This window comes from Euprymna scolopes, chromosome 24, assembly GCF_053919585.1.
Source record: "Euprymna scolopes isolate OS-2025 chromosome 24, ASM5391958v1, whole genome shotgun sequence".
Lineage (NCBI taxonomy): Eukaryota > Metazoa > Mollusca > Cephalopoda > Sepiida > Sepiolidae > Euprymna > Euprymna scolopes.
This window is the reverse complement of record NC_136505.1, coordinates 54725970-54745884: the sequence shown is the minus strand read 5'-3', so window position 1 is coordinate 54745884 and position 19915 is coordinate 54725970. Positions and strand designations below refer to the sequence as shown.

Sequence of the window (19915 nt, the reverse complement as noted above, 5' to 3'; positions counted from 1 at the left end):
GATAGCATCAGTCTCCAGGCTGAAGTTACATCTGTTAAACATACATCTTTAATTGGGAGATAACACAAGATTAGAATGAAGCAAATAGAAAACAAAAGAAAAACAAATAATTGTGTCCTCTCAAATAGTATTTCAGCTCAGCACATAATGAGGTGACTGCATATAAAAGTGGAACTATTCTATATAATAAATATATTTAAATTAATGATGGAACGTCAATTGGATTAAATCATTTTGTTCTAAAATTCCAAGCCATTAGAAAATGAAGAAACCGATTCAAAAGTATTTGATAAGAATGATCTCTAATGCTTACTAGTGATATTGGCATAAGATGGAATAAGTTTTTAACTTACATTTCTATCCCACCACACTTGCATTTCTAAAATTATTATATGAGATACAAAAGCCGACAACTGGAATATCGGTAGTAATGAAACTGACAGAATAAAACATGAGAATTGATCCAGTTCTTATATGCATCTATTTAATATGGACTCTCCCGTCGATTTCAATGTATGAGCTCCTGCCACAACATTGTTTGAAAATCCACACTGATGATTTGTTTATAGTGGTGAAGACTTTGTGCAGAACCAATATAAATATAATATATATATAAAAGAAATTTTTGTTTGATACGACAGAAACAGCCCAGCATACCTAGTCTATTACCCAAACAATGGAAAAGTATATAGATATAGACAAGCTAAATTCATCGTCAACATCATTGATCAATACACACAAACTTATCCACCAAGTGACGATGATAAGGATCTTTCCCAATGAGACTTAATGAAAAATTAAAAAACGGAAAGCCCTAAACGACTTGATGTTAATCAACCAACTAGTGCCATAGAAGAGGATAGCTATACTCAAACACAAACAACCCAGCTATCTAAAAGACTATGTAACAATAGTTCAGAACGAAAGTGATCACATACTAATCAACGTCGACTACTGCTACAAAGTTACATATGGTGTACTACATACCTATAAAGAGGCCACTAGTTCCCCAGTGGCACACTACTGGATCAGAGTAATGCAGGAGGAAATAAATGTTCACCAGTTAACATCCTTATCCAAAGGCCAAATGACAGTGAGTGGTAGAGGGGCGTACAAAATTAAAGAAAACTCTAACGGTTCCTCCAAATACAAGGCAAGAGTAGACTATTTAGAATTTTATTTTGAACTTCAAAATATTTGTTTATTTTCCTAATATTACGTTGTGATTTGACTTTCAAGCACACTAGCCGCGTATTTTATTTTATTCAAATTAAATCAACGTTTCTATATGGAACTCTCATCCTTGATGATATGTTATACTCCTCTAACCTCTGCGGTAGAGGCATTATGTGACTTGTTTTGTTCATTCCAAATATGAATTTGCTTTGTGATCTGTTGCATCTCAACAAATGTCTTCATCAGCAAAATCAGCTGGTCGATTTTCTGTAGTTGTAGTGGTGAAGTGTCAGCCAAACATTTCTTATCTCTTTGCCATTATAGATATATAATATCTTATTCATTTGAACTAAAACAATGATATAATGAAGCCTAATATCAGTGGAGAGATGAAAGGCTGGTGTGTAAATAAAACTGTTCATGCCCTCTGGGTGACCCCTAAACACTAATCTTATGATAGACTTTTTAGCCTGTTAACTAATAGTGAGTACTTTATGTCAAACTTCTAGAGTAAATGTGCTAGTGTGGATACTAATCCCTATTAATCTCTAACTGAGCATCAGACATATACCATAACAACTAGTTTGCTGTATTTTATAATAACAATTATCCATACAAAATTTCAGTGAGATCAGCCCATCAGTTTAAGAAAAAACAAGTGAAGCATGTATGGTCCCCCATGAATACACAGTGAATAAGGCATAAAAAATGACTAAGTTGAGCATTTGCCTCCTCCACATTTAGCCCAAAAAATCCTTAGGGGCGTCAAATCCTGGTGAAAATGAACAAACAGTACAATTTTGGGCCTTAACATATGTAAATTTGAGTTCTGCACCATGCAAAAATAGAAATTATAAGTCCATCATTTGCCCTCTACCCTCTGCCATGTAGCTCCAAAAGTCCCCAAGGTTTTAACATATTATAATTTGAGTTCAGCACCATACAAAACTGCTAAATACACAGAAAAGTTTGGACAAATATGGTAAAATAGTCCCAAAAATGGAGTGTTTTTATTAGCCATAAAAGAATCCCTGGTGCACACCCAAGAGTTATTGCAAAGTATAAACAAACAAAATTATATAGAAATCAGTTAGTTACAACTTTTCAGAAAGTTTTATAAAAATCCAAGGCATCAATTTTTTTTTTATAAGCACAAAAGTGTCAATTTTAGCTATTTTAACCTAAAAGGCACCCTTAGGGGGGCAACCGGAGTTTTCCCGGAAAATCCATTCTGTTACTTTTTACTCATATCATGTTTAATGTTTGTGCAAAATTTCAAAAAATTCCAAGTCGTAGTTATTGAGAAAAGTGCGGACAGACGAACGGACAAGGGTGAATTTACAGGTCCACCCTCCTTTTGTTGGCGAAGCAAATATGTGTAACAGGTAACCAGACAAACAGACAGACTATAGATATTTATGTAATAGAACTGTTTGGTAGAAATGATAATGGCATAAGGGACATTTTTACTGTCTGATCACTTTCTGGTGAGTTTCAATGATTTGTCAAGTGAGTTCCTTTTTTGGAGAAAGTTTTTGCTTGTCTATTTTTCCCCTCCACTTATTTTGGCTCAAACACTTAAAGGAATGGAACGCAAAATGTTGTCCGATTCAATGAATTTGAATTTTGGTCTTTTTTTTATGATAACACATTTTTTTTCCATCACAGAATCGACTTGGCTAAACTACTTCTTCGTCTCAAACAACATGAAAAAGCAGAGAAGATCCTAAAGAAAATTCTGGAACAAGATGTTAAATGTCAGTAACTTTTATTCATTTCATTTTTTATTTATTCGTTGAGAGATGGAAAGAAACCGATCTGATGCTGTCTCTTCTATATCTTTATTGAATTTATAGGTTTTCAATAAAAAACTAGTTGCTTAAAAAAAAAAAGAGAAGAATTCAATCTCACCCCCCCCCCACACACACACCAAGTTTTGCCAAATCAAATAGATATTTGATGTAACATAATTTATTTGAGTACTTTTATTGTGAAGATGTTTTGGCCCTGAAGTAATTTTATAATGTAAAAGAGCGTTTGTGAGATTCAAAAAAAAAAAATATTAATTCCCAAAAATAAGAAATATTTTCCATTGAAGCACAAGTCTAACTTCAATTCAGAATGGAATTCACCTTATTTACTTGTTTCAGACCATTTTCCTTGCTTTAGTTTTTCCTCTATTTACAAAAGTTTTTGCTCATTGTACTATTGTATTATACACCCCCACCCCGTTCTTCCACCAACCTTCTCCAAGTGTCTTTTACTGTGGTCAGTAAGCTTCTAGGAATTTGTTGCAACTAAACCTGTATTTAATCCACTGACACAGAGTTCTCTCATTCCACGTTTCAGTTAATTTGTTCTTAAGTTGCTACACCAAGGATTAAAATTACAACCTTGAGGTAAAATGTACTCTAGATTTTATCTTAATTAACGCTTACATCCACTTGGCTGTGTGTTGAGTAGAAAAATCTAGGAAGTTATTATTTATTATTATTTACCTCTATTCATGGATGTTCTATGTTTGTACTGTAATTTGTTATTATCATTACTAGCTGTGTCAATCTGGTGTTGCTTGGGATGTAGTGAAGTCATTTTAATTGTTATTTATTTAGACATTTTTTTTTTTTTTTTTTTTTTTACAAATATTTTTTTTAAACATATACCAAAAAAAAAAAATCGTTGCAAGGGAGACGACTCTTTTCATATTCTTCAATAAAAGAATAAGTTATCTACCTTGCTGATTTTTATTTGCAGTCATAATTTAAAAATGAGTTGTAAGGTATGAACAGAATTTTAAAATATCCAGTATGTTTTATAGAGTGATTCCAGTTTCAGATTTCATTCCAGTAGCAAAGCGTTGTTCCATTTAAGTTCCTTCCAATTTTTTGTAATCATACTCTTTTAATTATGCCAGAAATATAGAAAAAAAATCAATACAGGGTGACCCCCCCCCCCCAAAAAAAAACAGAGGACATTCAATTGTTTTTCTGAGCATTTTACAGCCAACGGAGAAAAAAAGGCCAAAGACCCTAGTGTTTTGATGTGATGTTTTGAATATAATAAACTAGTTATGACCAAAGTTTCATTTCATTCGAACAAAACACTAAGAAACAGGGCCTAATTAGAGTTAGAACCCGTTTTTTGGGGTCACCCTGTATTACCAATTACTTGAGCCGGATTATACAAATTTTTAATGAACTGTAGTGAAGTAATTATAGTGCTAATAAAATGGTACAACAATAACAAATGAAGATTTGTTAGTCATAATCAATTTGAATGTATTAGTTAAAATGCTATTTAGGTCCAATTTTTAAAATCTTTTGAGAAAAATTTTAATGTAAGATTAGTTTTAATTCAGAGATTATCTGCCCTTTGTTAATTATCTGTTTCCATGTGTTCATTGAAATGTGGAATTAGCAGTAATCAATATAAGTGAAACAGTTTATCGATTATTTAATTACAACATACTGAGTAGAGTGTAATTGAAAAGTAAAAACTTTAATCAATTCAATGCATCGACCAAACTGCAACCCTTGTGACAACACGTGTGTTAAGCTGCTTAACAACATTGCCAACTTGAACGTTGTTTCTAGTATTGGGACGATGAATCAGAATCCTGATCTGTAATGGAACACGTACATCAAGTCTGCTGCCAAGGTCGCTGGAAAGATGGTGGGATCCTTCTACCGCTCCAGAAGATATCTCACTACTGATACAATTCTCTATCTATATAAAAGCCAAGTACGTCCAAGGATGGAATACTGCTGCCATATCTGGGCAGGAACTGCTAAAAACAGCCTATCCTGCCTTGACAGAGTACAAAATAGACTTTGTGGCTTAGTGGGAGATGCCCTTTTCTCTTCCCTGCAACCTCTCTCCCACAGAAGAGACGTTGCAAGCCTATCCTTGTTTTATCGTTATTTCCTTGGCAGGTGCTTGTCTGAACTCCAATCTCTGGTCCCCCCTTGCCAATCTTTCACGAAAAACACCCGTCTAGCTGAATCCAAAAAATTTTCCCCACTCTTTATCTGTGCCTGAATCAAAACATAGATTCCATAAACAAAGCTTCTTTCTTAGAACTGCACGCCTGTGAAACTCTCTTCCGTCTGCCTGCTTCCCACCTGACTACAACTTCGATGTCTTCAAGTCCAACGTAAACAAATTCCTGATGAACTGCTTCTTATTTGAACTGTTTCTTATTTGGTTTTGTTAAAGTAAAATCTTCTATTGCTGGTAATAATGATAAAATAATAAATATTTATTGGTTTTAAAATATCAGTAAAGCTAAAATCGACAGAGTATCCTCCACAAGTATATTTTGACATTTAGGAAAATATCTGCATATTTAACATAGGTTTTTACAAAAATCGGGGAAAATAACAATCTTATAGTTAAATATTTAGAGATTTATAAAGAATCGGAATCGTTAATTGTATCGGAATCGAGAATTTATCACAGAATCGGTAATTGTATCGGAATCGGAAAAAAATATTGGAATCGTCCCACCACTAGTTGTTTCCATAATTTTCTTCTCCTTCATCTTCTTTTCTGGCTGTGTCATCATCACTTACTTTGGTGGCTGCCAAGGGGGACGCACAAGTATAAAAAGTAAAATAAAACAAATCACAAAAAGCACAAATTCTGACACATTCTGCAAATATCAGTTGCACGCTTGAGTGTATGTGACACCATTGATTCTCTACATGTTATGGTCCACATTTATGTCTTCTGTCAAAGCCGTGTTTGGCAATTGCCATCAGCTCATCTTGATCTCCTACAGCTCATTTGATCTCGTCCAAGTCAAGACCTGCCTTCAACTGTGTCAAACTTGAAAGTGTTGTAACCCGTCGCCAACTCAAGACTGTCTGACTACTATCCCTGTTGTAAACTGTTGTAAAACTCCTCACCAATCCTAAAACTAACTCTAAAATATATTAACCGATGTCCGGTCTTTTATTACTCACACATTGATTAACAATCCTATTTCAGTTTTTGATTAACAACCCTATTTCAGTTTTTGATTACCAATCCTATTTCAGTTTTTGATTAACAATCCTATTTCAGTTTTTGATTAACAGCCCTATTTCAGTTTTTGATTAACAGCCCTATTTCAGTTTTTGATTAACAGCCCTATTTCAGTTTTTGATTAACAGCCCTATTTCAGTTTTTGATTAACAGCCCTATTTCAGTTTTTGATTAACAATCCTATTTCAGTTTTTGATTAACAATCCTATTTCAGTTTTTGATTAACAATCCTATTTCAGTTTTTGATTAACAATCCTATTTCAGTTTTTGATTAACAATCCTATTTCAGTTTTTGATTAACAACCCTATTTCAGTTTTTGATTAACAACCCTATTTCAGTTTTTGATTAACAATCCTATTTCAGTTTTTGATTAACAATCCTATTTCAGTTTTTGATTAACAATCCTATTTCAGTTTTTGATTAACAATCCTATTTCAGTTTTTGATTAACAATCCTATTTCAGTTTTTGATTAACAACCCTATTTCAGTTTTTGATTAACAACCCTATTTCAGTTTTTGATTAACAATCCTATTTCAGTTTTTGATTAACAATCCTATTTCAGTTTTTGATTAACAATCCTATTTCAGTTTTTGATTAACAATCCTATTTCAGTTTTTGATTAACAACCCTATTTCAGTTTTTGATTAACAACCCTATTTCAGTTTTTGATTAACAATCCTATTTCAGTTTTTGATTAACAATCCTATTTCAGTTTTTGATTAACAATCCTATTTCAGTTTTTGATTAACAATCCTATTTCAGTTTTTGATTAACAATCCTATTTCAGTTTTTGATTAACAATCCTATTTCAGTTTTTGATTAACAATCCTATTTCAGTTTTTGATGAACAATCCTATTTCAGTTTTTACTCATTTTGTTATATTTTTCCTCTTCTTTTACTTTCTAACACTTGGAGGGGGGACGTCAATAGTATCATACTCTCAATATTAAAAAAAGAAAAAAATATTGATTAAAATAGTCAATTTATTTAATATAATGTAGTGGTTTTCTTGATTAGCAATCCTATTCTGCTATCTTTGTGTACATTAGTGAACAACTTCTTCTCAATTATTCTGCTGATGATTTATTTCCTCTCTTTTGTTACTTCCTTAAAATTGAGTAGAAGTTGATAGTTTCACATCCTCAAGAATAAGAAAGAAGAAAAAAAGAAAAATATTGATTAAAGTAACCAACTTCTCCTATATAATATTTTGATAGCAGAAATTCCCTTCTGGACCAAAGTACACTAATCGCCAGTGAAAGCCAAATTATTTTATTTCAGCCATGGCTGCAAGTATTCACAATTGTTCAGGGACAGCAGTGGCCATTAACAACAACCGTGGTTTACTTTTTTGCAAGGGGGGAGACAGGTTTCCACTGGGCAATGCTGGTTAATGGGTCCTGCTAGTTTAATATAATCTAGTGTTTTTCTTTGGAAGTTATCTTTATCATGAAGTTATTTTTTTCATACTGTAGGGATTATGTAAGTCTTAAAATTCTTAATACTATTGAATTTTGTAGTAATTCCTCAGCTGTCTGACCAATTGAGCTAGAAGTAAAGGACTTGAAATCAGAAGCACAAACGTTGGTACATAATCAGGTTGAGATAATTGCTTATTCTTAGATTGCCAATTTCATTCCTGGGTACTGAGTAGTTGCTAGTCAATGAGTAAATACACCATTATATAAATATTGCTTCATGCAACAAGACTCCTCTTATCAGTTGTATTTGCTACGTCATTAATTGTTAATTTGATTCTATAAATTCCAAACAACTTTGTGAGAATTATAAAGTACACAAAATAATTATACTTGACTATTATTTCTTAATTATTGAATATCAGTTGAATTCAGTTATTTAAAGTCTTTTATATAACCTATAATAAATAGTTTAAAGTGATTAAAATTACTCGTATATATGTAAAACTCAGATCAGCTTGCCCAGTCGTTGAAATCGTGTTAATAAAAAAAAAATATTTGACTATCAACACATAATAAGATCTAACTTTTTTTACAAATGCAACATAACAAAAAATCACACAATAAGTAACTGTTACCAAAGGCAATAAAAGTGTTATCTCATAGTTAACCGGTTGGTTAAGAAAAAACAAAGAAATAAAAACCATTTAACCGGTAAATCCTATTGCAGTTTCCTTTAATTTCTCACTGTAATTATAACCAAACACAATAGCAGTTACTTTTCCACGTATTTGCTTTAGTTTTTTATGATGTAAACTATTTTTAAGTCTTTTTTATGCATTAGATTCCATAATTGACAGTTTAAAGATGTTAAAATTACTTGTAAATATTTATTAATATTTTGATGATTATACAAACAATAGACTTTTTAGCCTGTTAAAAACATTGATTTATAATAAGTGCTTTATGCCATACTTATTGAGTAATGTGGTATTGAAGTGACTGAAGAAATCTATCATTTTTTTTTCATTTTAATATATTTTCACACGAATGTTTGTTATGTAACAGATATATATATATATATATATATATATATATATAAAATTGGTTGAGAGATTCCAATGAGAGAAAAATGTATATTTAAATGAGAAAGGTCACCAACAAAAACTTTTATAACGAGATTCACTCCCAAATTAAACAGAACTTAATATCAGCACACAAACAAATGAAATGCAAAGCACACCCGCATGCACGTTCATACCCTCACACATAAATCAGAACCGATACATTAAAACACACGAACACACAACACCCCTATCTCTAGTATAACACATTAAACAATACCAACTTACCTCGAAACCTACAACACTAAAAAATACCTAGAACCACAGTGTATATTCTTAGGAGAGTTACATAAAGTTCATAATAACAATGAGGGAGACAAAGTTCATGTTAAGGATGTTTCACACATTACCTTTTGCTGTTGAATGACGACACGACACAGTTTTACAAAAACATGATGATAACTTCTTTATTATCAGGTCGACCGGTCGAATGGTGATGACATCAAGGAATTCAAAGTTGTACTACATGATTAAATGTTCTCCCTTTGTTTCTAAAGGAACCCTCCTCTGATCATGTCAGCTCTGTCCGACCGACTTTGACTGTTTGATCCAGACTCAACTGCCTCTGATCTTCGACTCCTCTGCTAATCCTAGCTTCTATATTGAGAAAGTTCCCTTTCTGCTATGACGTTATATGTGTGGTTCAAAACGTGATCGACTCGCGTGGCTTAAACATAAGTGGCTTGGCACATGTTCCCAACACACATTTCTGCAGATAAAGAATTCTCACTAACCTATTTTTCAATATATTTTTAAATTGTATTGTTTTTTTAATTCAGTTTCCATAAAAGAATGAACAATCAATTCTTTTTATAAATGAACAATATCTAAACTATTTTATATGAAATTGAACAATGCGAAATTCTAACATTCCATTGTCTGAATCTATTTCTGAACCTTGCTTACAAAGTTCGAATCTTGGTCTATCCTAATCTCAGTTTCCACTTATCTAATGTTCTTCTTATTTACAAGAAAAGGGATCTGGCCCTACCCACATGGGAAGACAAATAAATAGGAACATTAGAAATTCCCTATATCTATTTATAAATAAGCCTTTTTATTTAAACAAACATAATATTAAGAATGCCCCATTCGACTAAGATTAAAACAAAAATCACAATAAAAAGAAACTAAAATCTAAAAATCAAAAAACTCAAAATTAAATGAAAACATCCCTATCAATTACCCTTGTTTCAGAGAAGCTGATTCCCTCGCCCACCTCACACACATTAAAAACGAACCTGTATCATATTTGCTTTCTTAGGAAAGCAAACCAATTTATAATATTATAAAACTATTAGACATATAACATACATTCTACAAACTAATACAAGGAAACGCACACACACACACCCCTACGTACCCATTTGACCAAGTACCAACGCGGCCCTCACTTCCATCCAAGTAATAAAAAAAATAAATAAAAAGTAGTAAAAGGGAGAGAAGAGAGGGAATAGCAAAAGACAGCAATGACCCCAATAAGCAAGGTTAGGGATGGAACACACCCGTGAAGACATTTAGAATCATCTACAGACATGTAACCAAAATGGACTGCGAAAATGCTTTTATACCTTTTGATCATATTTTAAATATATTTTAAATGTTTTACACTTTGAATACTTTCTGAAGAAGACGCTTCACATAACGTCCGAAACGCATAAAAAAAAACTATTTCAATGATTTAAAAACAGTATTACAATGATCTAAATATGATACCTTTTAAATGAAAAATCAAAACACGGAATAATAAAATAATGTTAAAAAATTCATGCCAATTGTTGGTGACCTTTCTCATTTAAATATATATATATATATATATATATATATATATATATATATATATATATATTCTAATTTATTAACAATTTGAAGTTATTTTGGAGTGGAATTTGAAACTCATATTCTATAATTATAAAAAATATTAAATATATCAACTTATATGTTTATTAATAAACAGATCCACCGGATCTCTCTCTCTCTCTCTCTCTCTCTCTCTCTCTCTCTCATATATATAAATAAATATAAATTTTTTACCGGACCAATTATGTAAACAAAGGAAATTGCTCCAAGGAAATGCCTTCATCGGACCATTACATTGTGATGTGGATTACTCAAAATACAGTTTGGATCTTTTTACAACACTGCTATAAAAGATATTCACTTCGGATTTTACCATGCGATTTGGATGTCCCTTTTTATATCCTTTTCATTAACTTCTCTTACTCTATGACATTTAAATACTTAAACAACTTTTAATTGTGATTTTCCATGTCTCACTGACTTTAGCAAATAAGGTGTAAACCATTATAACTATTTGCTAATATTTTCTCCTCTGAAGAGGTGGTAGATATCGAAATCCTATAGGATAAGGAGTTATAATATTTCAATTGTATTCTTTGTCTTGCATAGAATAATAAAAATCTCATGATTTGAAATTCAAACATTTCACGTCATAAATTTTTAAATTCATTGAATGACTAAAATTAAAATTTGATATATATATATATATATATATATATATATATATATATATATATATTCTTGATCCATTTATGTAATAGTTAAAATATTTTCGTTCCGTCATGAGTATCACATTTATATATTAATTCTGTATACTCACTATTCCATAACTAGCTGTAACATATACTGGCCCAACGGATCATGGGTAGTCTAGTATTTATATATAATCCTTATTATTCCTGTTATATTTACATATAATCTTTCAAGTCATCATGATTGTACCCTCTAAAAATGCCAAAAATCAACACTATTAGTAAATCATTTTGTAAGTAAAAATATGCCATATTGTTTTATTTATAATATAGAGCCGAAACAAAAGTAAAACAAAATGGTGTCATGGCAAAGTGTGTCCTTTTGGGTGTTTCCCATTTTGGGGTGCTTACAATCTATTTGATCCATAAAAAAAAAAAAAACTGGTAATTTTATTTTTTAAAACTTTTTTGGCAATAAATTTCTATTGGAATGCAAGAACAAATCTGAACAATCTTTCTTGAACTAAAGTAACAAATTTCACGTTTCTGAATTTTTGAAATGAGGATTGATTATCCATTTTATTTAGATTCTTCAAACTGTTGTTTCGTTGGACAATACCTGAACTTCATCCATATAATGCAGAAAAAGGAATCGTCCGTTGTCAAGAACATCAACCAAAAGCCATATGTGTCCACAGAGATCCATGGCATAGTGGATAAAGCACTTGATAAAATACAGTTATAAGTTACACTCTTCTGGCAGTTGAAGGTTCAATCTTCAGTGCAGGCGACACTCAAAATACAATTTAAAATTTCTTAAGACTTCTATCCAGTGATGGTTGATGGAACAAGAGCGTACTACCCCTGTGGATTAAATAAAGTGTTTTGTTTGATATTCTGTGCGGATTCATAAGTTTGACAAGATACACCTAAAGAAAGTTATAGGTTACATCGATGAAAACGTTGTGAAAATAACACTCAACATGAGACATGTAGTCCAAAGAATCCAAATAAAGCAAGAAGCTCATTAGAATCTCATTCAAACTTGAAAACTCTGTTTCCTTCAGATAATTTGTTTATTTTTTTCTTCATTTTCAATTCAGATACAGATCTTGATGCAATGGAGGAGCAGGCAAAATGTCTACATCTGTTGGCAAAGATTTTTCAGCAAACCAACAGGACTGACGATGCGTTGCTTTTTTTCACAAAAGCTAAGGAAATGCAAATCAGGTAAAATACTTGCGTGCAAATGCAAATCTAATATTGATACAAAATGTCTCAACATGCAAAAAAAAGCAACATCTTGAAGTTAGTATGATTCCAAATGTATACTACTTGTTAGAGTAGACTGTAACCGGAAAACTATTTGGACACACACACACAGAAATTTGCTTATATAAATAAACTAGACAAACGTGTTGTATGGCACTATCACGCCAATACACTGGTTCCTATTGTTTTTGTTTTTTTTACAAGGGAGTCACCACCTATCGAGACCCAAAAGCCACTCGAAGATAAAGGTTAAACTAAGTATCATTTGCTAAGATTTTATTATCTCCCTTGCCGGTGTAACATATAAAAATTTCCCTGTAAAAATTCTTTCAATGAGAAAAAAAGGTAATTTTAGGATCAGATTTTTTCGATTTTCGATACTTATCGGATGAATTTCTGTACAAAATATATCTAAGAACACTAGCAGACATATATATTAGCTTTGTGTGAAATTTACAAAAGATAAGCTCAGCCGTTTCGGAACCTATAAGAAAGAAACTAACACTCACACATAAAGTGATTTTTGTATAGTAGAGATTTGTGAATGTGTAGAAGAGCAGTTTAAATCAATTTACGCAAGCGAAAGTTCTAATTTATTTCAATTTTAACCCCTTAGCAACTATTTTAACCAGCTAAAGACCCATAAAAAACGGTCCACAAAAAATGTAATCATTTGAGCTGCTTCTCACCACTCTGCAACTTCTGTTTCTGAGGAGATACAGATTTTTAAAAAATGGAGGCAGACAGACATAGTGAGTTTTATAAATGAGATTTGATTATACCATTATATTCTGTCTTTTTTTATTCATAAATTAAAGTCTTGCATTTTTTTAATTTGATTTATTCCTTACCAGAGCCTACCAGAGAGTTCAAACTGAACAACCGGATGCAGTGTCAGTACAACGTCAGATGATTGTTAAGTAAGTTTTTTTTTTTTTTTTTTAATCATTCATTTACAAATTGTACGTATCTGTTATTATATATCGCAATTATTTTTACCTGAAGCGAACTGAGATCACAAAATAATCTGGTGAATATTCAATATCTGACCATGGATTTCAGCCTTCATTCTGCTGAGAGCATCACACGTACATTTATTGAATTTTACAAACCATTGAAGCATTTGAAGTTTATTATAATAGAGATTTGGTGTCTGTAACTAAAACTATCACATTTGTCAAAGATATTAGTTACTTGGTCTATATATTTATGTATGTCATATGAAAGTTATATGAACGTCAATGTGTGTTTGTTTGTGTGTCATAGCAATCAATGTGTTAACAAACATTCAAATAAGTTTTTTTTGCAAAAGTGCAATGAAATTGTTCTTTGATGCCATCTGAGGTCACAAGCAATTATCAGTTAAGTTTATAAATAACTGATAATTAGAATATAAATTAATGAAAATTTCATTTTTAAATAGATTTTCTTCATTTCCTAAAAAATATGTGCATATATACCCATCCGGTTCACTCTGAGACTTCCAACTGACTTATTTTACTTTTTTCAGTCTTCCCTTCTTTCAACCATGTGACGTCATGTTCGCTTCTGGTACACAGGAGGTCAAAGCTCACATATGAGTACACTAGCTGACCATGATAGAACGCTATTTCCTGTTATCCTCCACTAACAAAATTATACTAATATACCAATATTTAACAAAAAGAGAGATAACATTAAATAAATATTAATCAACCATACAAATATTTTACAAACATAGGCAATGTATTTTCCTTTATTTAATTAAATTAGTATTATGGGCATTTGTCTCTGAGTAGATAAAATAATAAGTGAAAACTTATTTTAATTCACTATGAAATATTTGTAGATCCTTTTGCTTTCATTCTTGGTATTCAAGCAAATGATGCAAAATGCTGATATGCTATTTTTGTTCCTTTCCTTTCTTTTATCTTTCTTTTTTATTTATTTAATCATCTTTTTTTCTTTTTCTTTCTGTTTACTCTTTTTTCCTTTTTCCTCTCCTTTCTTTTTTAAAAAATTTTTTTTTCATTTTTGTTAATTATTTTTTCTTATTTTTTTCTTTGATTTCCATGTTTTATCTGCATTATTTCCTTACAGGTTGTGCTGTGAAATGGCTCAGCATGCAATGACATACTCAGATTATGATCGCGCAGTTGTCAGCTACAAAGAAGCCCTGACCTACGGCGAAGGAGACAGCAGGGTGAGTACTTGAAGGTTGGCTCTATCTCTCTACTGCCCAATGAAATTGTTCAACAAAATTAATAATTTCCTCCTGCTGCTAAGAAATAAAGGCAACAAAATTATTCTAAGCAATTTTCTATAAAAGAATTTGACATTTTAAACTGAAAAGAAAGATGTACACCACAGTTTAGTTATAGACTGTGTGTTTATAAGATTTTTCATATATGCTGTATGTCAGATTTAAGATTCTCAAAATAGCTCCTTTATGGTAAGCTGTCAAAAAGAAAAAGAACCATAGTGGAAATAGTTCAAGGACAGCCAGTTCGATTTGTATTCTAACTTATGGGAAAATCTAGTCCAAGACAGATGTTAGACGCATACTGCAAGCCACAAAGGGGCTACAGTTACTCAATCGGCATGCATTAAAATATACTAATACTATAAAAGACAGAGCAGTCAGTACGTTTGTTATAGAATCGGCCCACAAAATTTTCCTCACTCTCCAGCGGTGCCTAAACCTAAACATGGATTCCATGAACAAAGTTTTTTTTCCTAGAACTACCCGCTTTTGGAACTCTGTTCTCTGGTCTGCTTTTCATCTGACTATAATATTGTCATCTTGAATTCCAATGTAAACAAGTTCTTATTGAACCGTCTTCTTAATCTAATTATACCAAATTTCCACTACTAATGATTACTATGCTATTGTCCCAATGACTACCATACACACATTAACTCTTATCCTTGAGTGACCTCCGGGCCTTGATATGTGGTAACCACTTTGTCAAAAAAAAAAAAAAAAAAAAAAAGAGATACTTGAGAGCTTGAATTGGTCTAACAAGTCATCTCCGAGCCCACAGAACAATTGCATAATCACAATCATCTTCACAAGCAATAGATGACCATCATCATATGATGCGTCGAAGGAAAAGCAATATCAAAAGAATGACAATGTCTGTGCATACAAAATTAATTCATTTTATTCAACAGCTTGTAAAGACGATGAAAAATGAAAAAGTTGATAAAGAGTTCATAGGGTCACAAAAATATTTTTGTTCTGTCTGTAAGGAGAAACTGAATACATGTGTTCATTTCGGCTGTCACCTTGTGATTTTGCATGTATGTAAATTAGCTAGGTATGAAGATGTGTATGTTTATATCAGTGTGCCTGTCTTGTTTATGGGGGTGTATATGTGAACTGTGTATATACGTCCATATGTGTTTCTCGTTGCATTATTTTCCAAAGGCTTTTTGCACACGCCCCACCCAAAGGGGATAAACAGAATGATAATATACACAGGTTTGTTGTCTGGCAGAAAAACAGGAAAAAGAAAAACGCTGTGTTGGGATGGATGTGTGTTTTGGAAATCTGGATATGAATTTTATTTTTACTTCTTTTTCAAAAGTGGAATTTAAATGTTTATTTTGGTTTGAGGATGCAATAAATTATTACCTATCACTGATATGGTTATTTGAGTTTTTTTCAACATGATTGTAACTACTCTCTCAACATAAATACCCTCGAATTAACAGCAGAATCACCCCCCATCAACTCTCTAGATGCCTGAAGATTTTCTACTCTAATAGGGTTTTTCCCTGGGTTACTTGCCTTAATAGTTTCTTACCTGCCCCCTGTTTACCTAGCCATAATTTATTAACCAATCACATATAAGTAAAGCTCCAGCATAAAGGTATCTTGAAATATGGAACTTAACAACCAATCCACCGTGTCTGGCTGCTGTGCCCAAGCTTGACTATGACAACACAATCCAAAACAATGTCTTATTAGACTTTTATATTCTTACAATACAGTGTATTCCATTGAAATTGTCATCCTAGAAAAGATGACATGATTTCATTTCTGCTTGATGAAAACTGGTTTTCTTTTTGGTTGCAGACTATCTACTAGTTGGCCAGTTTTGTACAAATCCCAAGAGCGATAGGAGTCTTCTATCATGTCTAAAAGTGACAAAATGTTCAACAAGTGAGATCAGAGATGCGCTGTTGTACAACTCATGCCCTATACTGAACTAAGTTATGATAACAGGCTCCTGAAAATGCCAGCATCATCAAAATGCATCACTAGATTGCCAATAACAGAGATGTGGCCAGGGTTATGAAAACAAAGTTTCTGGCCACAGTTATGACCTTTGGTGTGGTTTCAAGTGAAGGTCACATCATGCCACCTCACATCTTCAAAGTCGGTTTGAAAGTCAACACCAAAGTGTACCTGGATGGGCTGACGAGTGTGGTGATCCTCTGATGCAATCAGATGGTCGCTGGCAGACCCTAGTTGTGGCAGCAGGACTTGGCGCTGGCCCAGAAGTTCAAAAAGACCCAGGCTTGTACCCTTCTTTCACTGGCTCTCTCTCCTCCCCTGACCTGAACCCGATGGACTACCTCATTTGGTCATACATCAAGAACATCATCAACAGGACCTCCCACAACACCAAAGCCAGCCTAATTGCCGTCATTTGCCAAGTATTCGCTGAGCTCCTGCTGGTACTTGTGAAAAGCCATGCTACCAGTTTTGAACTCATATTGAGCCGGTGATTGAGGCCGAAGCCGGCTACATTGAATAAATGTCACTGCATACTCAAGTTAAATTGATTTTTTCAATAAAAGTTTTAAAATAAAGCTGTAGTGTTGTTTTCTTTAGGGCAATAACTTTATCGTTCCACCCGATATTTCAACTTTTTAATAATTGTATCCGTTTAAATAAAAGTTTAATTATCCAACATTTTAATTTACCTTTTAAAGCAATTGACAAGATAAAATTATGAGATTTAAATATATCATTAAAAGAAACCCGCAAATCAATTACATCCTCAATTAGATTTTTAATTCTCTGATTAAATTTGTATTTGATTTTTATTGTGCCAATATGTAACACTTTGCAAGTTTCATAAACTTAAATTTTCATGTATTTTCCAAATTTTGTAAACTGATTATGATGCCTCCGTTCAGTCTTGTAAAACAATGGATACACTCTGTAATTAGATCCATGATGGATCTATAAGTTCAGACATGTTACTCCTTTAGTATACAGTATTTTGTACATACACTGGAACAGCCATGAAATTGACCTTATATTCGACATAGTGTAGCTAAAATGTATAGTAGACATAGATATCAGTAGCAACCTGTTTATGTATAACAAGCGAATTGATTTCATTCGGGACTTATTGAAAAAAAAAAAAATTTTCTATTTATACAAATAAATGCAAGTTTCAGTCCTGTATTTGCAAGAAACCGATGAACAAAATGTTTATTGTTTAAAATTGCTAAAATCAGCAAATCTTTTTGCTCTGCTATTTGTATGATTTACTAACTAGTTTCTTTCATCTGAAGAAAAGGACCTTACATTCTTTGAAACTCCGGAATAAGGATATTTTATTGCCTTTCTCTATTGGAGGTATTCTGTGGAAAAGTAAATCTTTACGTTACATGTCATTTTCGGTTTACAGTTTTTATTTATGCTTATGGTATTAAGCTCTACTTTGTACTGTCGTATCGAGTTTTTTTATTTGGTTGGATTAAATATAAACATTAATATTATGCTAGGATACATTTACATTTGTCTAGTAAGTTTCTCCTATTAATTAATTGATTTATATATATATATATATATATATATATATATATATATATATATATATATATATATATACAGGGTGTTTCAAAAGTCTTGGGAACATTTTGAGTTAGTAAAAATCGTTATGTTCCCAAGACTTTGAAACCCCCTGCATATATATATATATATATATATATATATATATATATACAGTCCTGGTCAAAATCGTAAGACCACTTAAGAAAGTAAGCGTTTGCACATATTATCGAATTTTTAATCAAACAAATGGTTGAAACCATTGCCAAAAGGGAAAATATGATGGAAAAAAATTAAATCTGCTTCATTCGAAACCTTAACCCTGATTTAATAATTATTTTTTTAAAAAACAGACATTTTCACCTGGTCAAAATGATAAGACCACTGATAATTTATCTAACAAAAGTCAATTATAAATTACTAAAAAGGGTTTCAGTATTTAGTATAGCCTCCATTATTACGAATTATTTCAAAATTCTCTTTGGCATGCTTGCGACTAAGTTTTTTATCAGTTGCGAAGGAATTTTATTCCATGTACTGAAAACTGAATCAGAAAGTTCCTTTATCGAATCATACTGGGTTCTATCCTTGAACACTTCTTTTTTCATCCATCCCCAAAGATTTTAAATGGGATTGAGGTCCGGAGAACATGCTTGATGATCTAACAATTCTATATTATTTGAAGAAAAGTATTCTCGTGCTTGTCGAGAAGTGTGTATCCCAGCGTTGTCTTGCTGGAAAATCCAATTTCTTCCACACAGACGTTGACCTTCAGTCCTGATAGAAGCATTTTCAAGCATTGAAATGTACTTCAATGATGTTTGCCGGCCTTTCACTACCTCAATTCTAGGGTCCCAGCTGACGAGAAAGCACCCCAGATCATTAAAGACGCTCCTCCACTATGCCAAGTTGAAAAGTCTCTTTGGACAAATTTTTATGATGCCAATAGTGTTGAAATCCATCTGGACCATCTAGATTAAGCTTTTTCTCATCGGAGAAAATTATATTTTCCCACTTCTCTTCATCCCAAGTCTGGTATTTGAAGGCATATTTAAGTCGGTTAGTTTTGTGCTGTTCAAGAAGACGTGATTCCTGCAGTCGCTTTAAATGATTGAAACCCTTCATTTTCAGATGCCTTCTGATGGATTTAGGACTACATTCTGCTGCTGTTTGGCTTTTCAATCGACTTGAGCTCATACTGGAGTTTTTTTTTTAATTTCTTCTGATACAGCGATCCAGTGATGCGGTTATTTTTTTTTTAGTCGACCTGGACTCTTTTTGTGCTCATATTGATCTGGATTTCTTAAAAATTTGTGAGACCGTTTTGCTACGATTCACTTCGTTTGCAATGGATCTATGGGAGAGTCCACCCCTATGAAGCTCAAAGATCCTTCCTCTCTCAAACTCTGATAATGGTTTCCCTTTTGCCATTTATAATTTTTTATCCACTAACAAGTTGCTTTTAGTAACATAGAAAGCTTTTCATATTCATTTTTTCAAAACTAGTCGATTTTATTAAAGTGGTCTTATCATTTTGACCAGGTGAAAATGTTTGTTTTTTAAAAAATAATTATTAGATCAGGGTTAAGGTTTCGAATAAAGCAGATTTCGTTTTTTTTCGTCATATTTTCC

The 19915-nt window shown here is 32.3% G+C and overlaps 1 protein-coding gene across 1 annotated transcript in view; it reads left to right on the top strand.

Moving 5' to 3' along the window:
- The window catches only part of LOC145246709 (tetratricopeptide repeat protein 21B-like), a 1013541-nt gene that overhangs the window by 618491 nt on the left and 375135 nt on the right, over window positions 1–19915 (top strand). Inside the window, exons 23-26 of the mRNA XM_080108443.1 lie at window positions 2845–2933; window positions 12342–12468; window positions 13365–13430; window positions 14590–14692. Coding sequence (XP_079964569.1) covers window positions 2845–2933; window positions 12342–12468; window positions 13365–13430; window positions 14590–14692 — 385 coding nt within the window. The remainder of the gene's footprint in view (window positions 1–2844; window positions 2934–12341; window positions 12469–13364; window positions 13431–14589; window positions 14693–19915) is intronic.